The following is a 4,737-nucleotide window of genomic DNA, read 5'->3' on the forward strand; positions in this document are numbered from 1 at the left end:
CACAATGACTCTTTTTTTTTTGTTCAAAGTACTCAATGCGCTGACTAAGAGACGAGTAAAGTCAAGACAACTGACCCTTAGAACGGTGGATGCAGTCACAGGGTTTCAATCATTTATTTCAATAACCATCTCTCTGTCTTTGCTCTGCCCGAACCGTGCCACTCAAGCCAACCTCCAAACCTCCAAACGTGATCCGTGACAGAGAGGGAGAGAGATGCCGAGCGCTGTGGTTGCACCTAGACCTCAGCCTAGTTCCTGCCATATTGCTAAACACCCATCAGTCTGTTTCAGATGGACAAGGTGTGTATTTGCACAAGGGAAATGGAAAAGGGCAGGGTTCTGGGTACTATAGACTTGAGCGTCAGAGAAGAAAAAACGCAACCATAATGCACTTCAGCTAAATGAGGGTATGTGTGATTAGGAATAAACATAAGCCTGAGAGGAAGTATTATCAGAAGGGAAAAGTCACTTTTTTGGGGGGGAAAAAAAATCACCTCTGACAAACCGTTTCACTGTAATACACTATCCCCTCTGTACCGAGGCTCCTTTTCAGGACTAAATATTAGTGATACATACACACGCTGTTCAACAGAGGGAGAAGCAGAGGAGATATAGGTGTGTGTGTGTGTGTTTAAGTGTAGTAAGCAGTGATTAACACACAACAGGCCGTCAGAGAGAAAACAGAGGTAGGCAGAAAGAGAGGGATGGAGGCAGGAGTCAAGAGAGAGGACAATGTCAGGGAGGGTCCTGCCCCCCCTTCTCTCTCTCTCTCTCTCTCCCCCTCTCCCTCTCTCCATACCATTATACTGTACAATGCCCTTTAAGGTTGCGATGTGGATAAACTTCTACTACATATCAAATAGATACTCCAGATATTCAGCGGGATAGGTTATATGAATCGTCACGCATCATTTGGAACATTCCTATGACAACAGTAATGTACTGTACTAATACACATTAAATACGTATGATATTACTATATATGGCAAAGGACAGGGGGGAAACCCTGCCAAAACCGCAGATAAGCCCCTCCCCTTTATACCCACAACCCCCATCCCCTCCATTCCCTCACTTCCATGTCCCCCCCCCCCACCCAACATTGTTCCTCCTATTCATCTTGGGTTTGTCAGTCTGACCCTGGGGGGGGAGGGGTGAGGAGGAGGGCTGGCTACTTCTGGTTGCTAGGGGATACGAGCGCTCTCCCTTCGTTCCATGTCTCCTCCCAGCAGGAGGGAGGAAGGGGAGAGGAGCGGAGAATTTCAGGGTTCAGCCGTTTTTTATTCAGTTCAATTCAGTCCTCCGGCCACCGGAGCGGCGCTGTTGTCTGTCTCACACCAGTGTAATCTCCACCTCCTCGGTCTTCTCCACCTGTCTGCGGGGGGGCTGCTGTTTGGGAGGCGGGGGGGCCGCACGCACCTGAGGGGGGCAGGAGGGTCAATATCAAACACAGGCAGGAGGCAAAACACAAAGGTCACAGGTCAGACAGATTCAGACATTCCTCTGTCTTCTACATACGACACAGGTGGGTGGAGCTTAAGATCAGAGAAGGAGCTGGTAAAGATGGCACAGGAAGCAGGTTCAATTTCAACAATGTATCAAAATACAAAGTTGTTAGATATAAGTTCTAAAAAACACAACTGATGTGTGATGGAGTTGTTATCTAGGGGGTCGTTTGGGGGTAATTTGAGGTTAGAGAGGCCGGCTAGCAATTGGAAGGTCGCTGGTTCGATCCCTGCCTCAGAAGGGAGCTTGCATGTGCCATTGAGCAAGGCACATAACCTGCTAATTGCTCCAGGGGCGCAGACTATGGCTGACCCTGTGCCTAAGGCAAAAAAACAAACAGATTCCAACAATTGACTGACAAGTTGATTGCGTCGCCAAATAAAACCATTCTAATAGGGATGCTTTAACACTAGAACAGCCGTGCCTTTTTTACCTACTAAAAGAGCCCAAGGCTCAAATGACCCCCTCTTTACAATGCTAACCTGCTATTTACACACAACGACCACTAGTTGGCCGCTTGTAAATTACCCTGCTTCCTACATAGAAAAACGGCAAAATAGCTTCATATTAGCTTATCCTGATGTGATTTTGAAAGCGTAAGGATACTGGGTGGTAGAACACACATATCTAGGAAAAGTCATGAAAAGAGGGTCCTGAAATTGTAGAGAGTGCAAAGATATAACCTTTTTCTTTACTCACATGGCTGATTAAGTGTTTGGGGGGCTACTAACAAGTTGTTTGGGGGGCTACTTACAGGTCTGAGTTTGCTGGGGCCGCCATCAGGGGTGAAGCGCAATGGCTGGGGGACCACCGGAGACACGGGACTCACACCACAACTATGATCTGAAGAGAGAGAGAGAGAGAGGGGGGGGGGGGGGGAGAGAGAGGGGGAGAGAGAGGGGGGGGGAGAGAGAGGGGGGGAGAAGAGAGAGAGAGAGGGAAATAGAGAGGGAGAGAGAGAGAGAGAGGGAGAGAGAAAGAGAGAGAGAGGGAGAGAGAGAAAGAGAGGGAGAGGGAGAGAGAGAGAGAAGCTGGTTGATGAAGGCACGTCTTAAGCTTCTGTTCACACCCATGCCTTCCCCCTAAATTTCATGGAATTCTACACGGTCCTGAACAGGGTAATTGCCCTGAGAGAATTTCCCTGTACAGTCACGTTCACACATACACCTTACCACGTAAACTCCATGGAAATGTACTAGGAAAGGCTTGTATATGTGTGAAAGGGGTTTACCTCTGTCTCGGTTCAGGACATTCATTCATCTGCCCAATAACAAACGTGAACAGAATAGCAGGGTTCCTACAAGTTTCAACAAGTCAAGTTTAAGACCTTTTTAGACCTTTTTTAGACCTCTTTGAATATAATTCTAGACCTATTTGCGACACCATGTGATAGCTTTTTGTCATCCTGCCGTAGCTTCGTTCGCCAATAATTTCTCCCGGGGGCAGCGAATTGGCATTTTATTTGGTTCCAGCTTGATTAAGACCAGCGCGGGAACCCTGAGAATAGGAGACTAATATCTTTATCTAACCTGTATGTATCCAGATAAGTCTCATTGAGATACTTTATATCTTTATCTAACCTTTATGTATCCAGATAAGTCTCATTGAGATACTTTATATCTTTATCTAACCTTTATGTATCCAGATTCTCATTGAGATACTTTATATCTTTATCTAACCTTTATGTATCCAGATTCTCATTGAGATACTTTGGGCCGGTTTCAGAGACAAGGCTTAAGCCTAGTCCTGGACTAAATCACACTTTCAATGTAAAATCTCCATTGAAGATGTTTTTTAGTCTAGGACTAGGCTTAAGCCTTGTCTGTGAAACCGGCCCAAATTTATATCTTTATTTGAAGAGAGACCTGGTCATAAAAGTTTCTTCCAAACTTGAAATGACATGAAATAACACACTTCCTCTGTGTGTGTGTGTGTGTCTTACTGTGGGTGGGTCCCTTGTGTAGAGTGTGTGTGTCTTACTGTGGGTGGGTCCCTTGTGTAGAGTGTGTGTGTCTTACTGTGGGTGGGTCCCTTGTGTAGAGTGGGCAGCGGTAGCTTGTGTTCCCCGTTGACGGAGGGCGAGCGTGGGAGGGGAGGGGGGGTGGTGGTGGCGTCCGGACTGGCGTAGGGGCTACAGGGGGGCTGGTCATAGAGGGGGAGGGGGGGCAGGGAGGAGGGCAGCTTCTGACAGGGTGAGAACTGAAGGTGAGACAGAGAGAGAGAAAGACAGATTAAACAGGGTTCTTCTGAAACATCAAATTCAAGCACCTTTCAAGACTCAATTCCCTCAAATTCAAGGACCCAACACGGCATAGTTTGAGACAGATCGAGATGAGAATTTATATAATAGGAACTCTCCGCTCACAGACAACAATTAAAAAGAGAGGCTTGAATGTGTGAAGTCTAGATGGTCTCTTGCCTTCTCTACCACAGCACAGCAAAACTATATATTGTGAAATATGTGTAAAGTTAAACAATACAAAGACTTGTTTAATATATATAGATTTTTTAGAGAGAGAGAGAGAGAGAGAGAGAGAGAGAGAGAGAGAGAGAGAGGGAATTCAAGCACTTTCAATGACCCATGTCTATTTTCAAAAACTTTTAAGACCTTGATTTTTCCCCCTCAAATTCAAACTTTCAAGGATTTCAAGGACCCGTGGGAGCCCTGATGAAAGCACGACTAAAAACAGACTCGACTGAAAAACGGATTTCTCACTGATCCGTAAAGAATCACTTTCCAGGCAGCTTCTCCCTCCCCGGCAGACAGGGGAGGCTGGCCTGCAGATCTTTCAGCGCAGCAAAGAACACAAACACTGATAGCAGCTCTCCAGTGACTCAACTCCTGTCTAGATCACAGACCTCTCTTATCTCAGAGACGTCAGTAATAGCTGCTTAATTACAGGAAGGATACGACCACTCCTGTTCCAATCACACTACCAGACATAACAAACACAAACACATACACACACTCACACACACACACACACACACACACATACACACGCACACACACACACACACACACACACACCAAACACACGCACACGCACACACACACAGGAAAGTCCATTCAAGCAGATGAAGAATTTCCAGGTTTTTAAAAATGTATGTAAAAGTTAAAGTAAGTAGCCTTGGGAACCGATGGTTCTGGAGCCTAACGGCCCTTAGGGGGGAGGAGTCTATCTCCTGTTTCTGTAGCGTGAGGCGGCTTTGATGTACAAGTACGCCCCCTGG

General features: G+C 46.3%; 1 protein-coding gene across 1 annotated transcript in view; it reads right to left on the reverse strand.

Moving 5' to 3' along the window:
- Positions 1 to 1,329: 1,329 nt before the first annotated feature.
- Positions 1,330 to 4,737, reverse strand: part of fchsd2 (FCH and double SH3 domains 2) — a gene marked incomplete at both ends in the record, with an annotated part of 65,645 nt that continues 62,237 nt past the window's right edge. The window contains 3 exons of the mRNA XM_080542912.1: positions 1,330 to 1,416; positions 2,258 to 2,346; positions 3,522 to 3,702. Of these exons, the coding sequence (XP_080399038.1) occupies positions 1,330 to 1,416; positions 2,258 to 2,346; positions 3,522 to 3,702 (357 nt within the window). The remainder of the gene's footprint in view (positions 1,417 to 2,257; positions 2,347 to 3,521; positions 3,703 to 4,737) is intronic.

Source organism: Nansenia antarctica, assembly GCF_963989245.1.
Source record: "Nansenia antarctica genome assembly, chromosome: 12".
NCBI lineage: Eukaryota > Metazoa > Chordata > Actinopteri > Argentiniformes > Microstomatidae > Nansenia > Nansenia antarctica.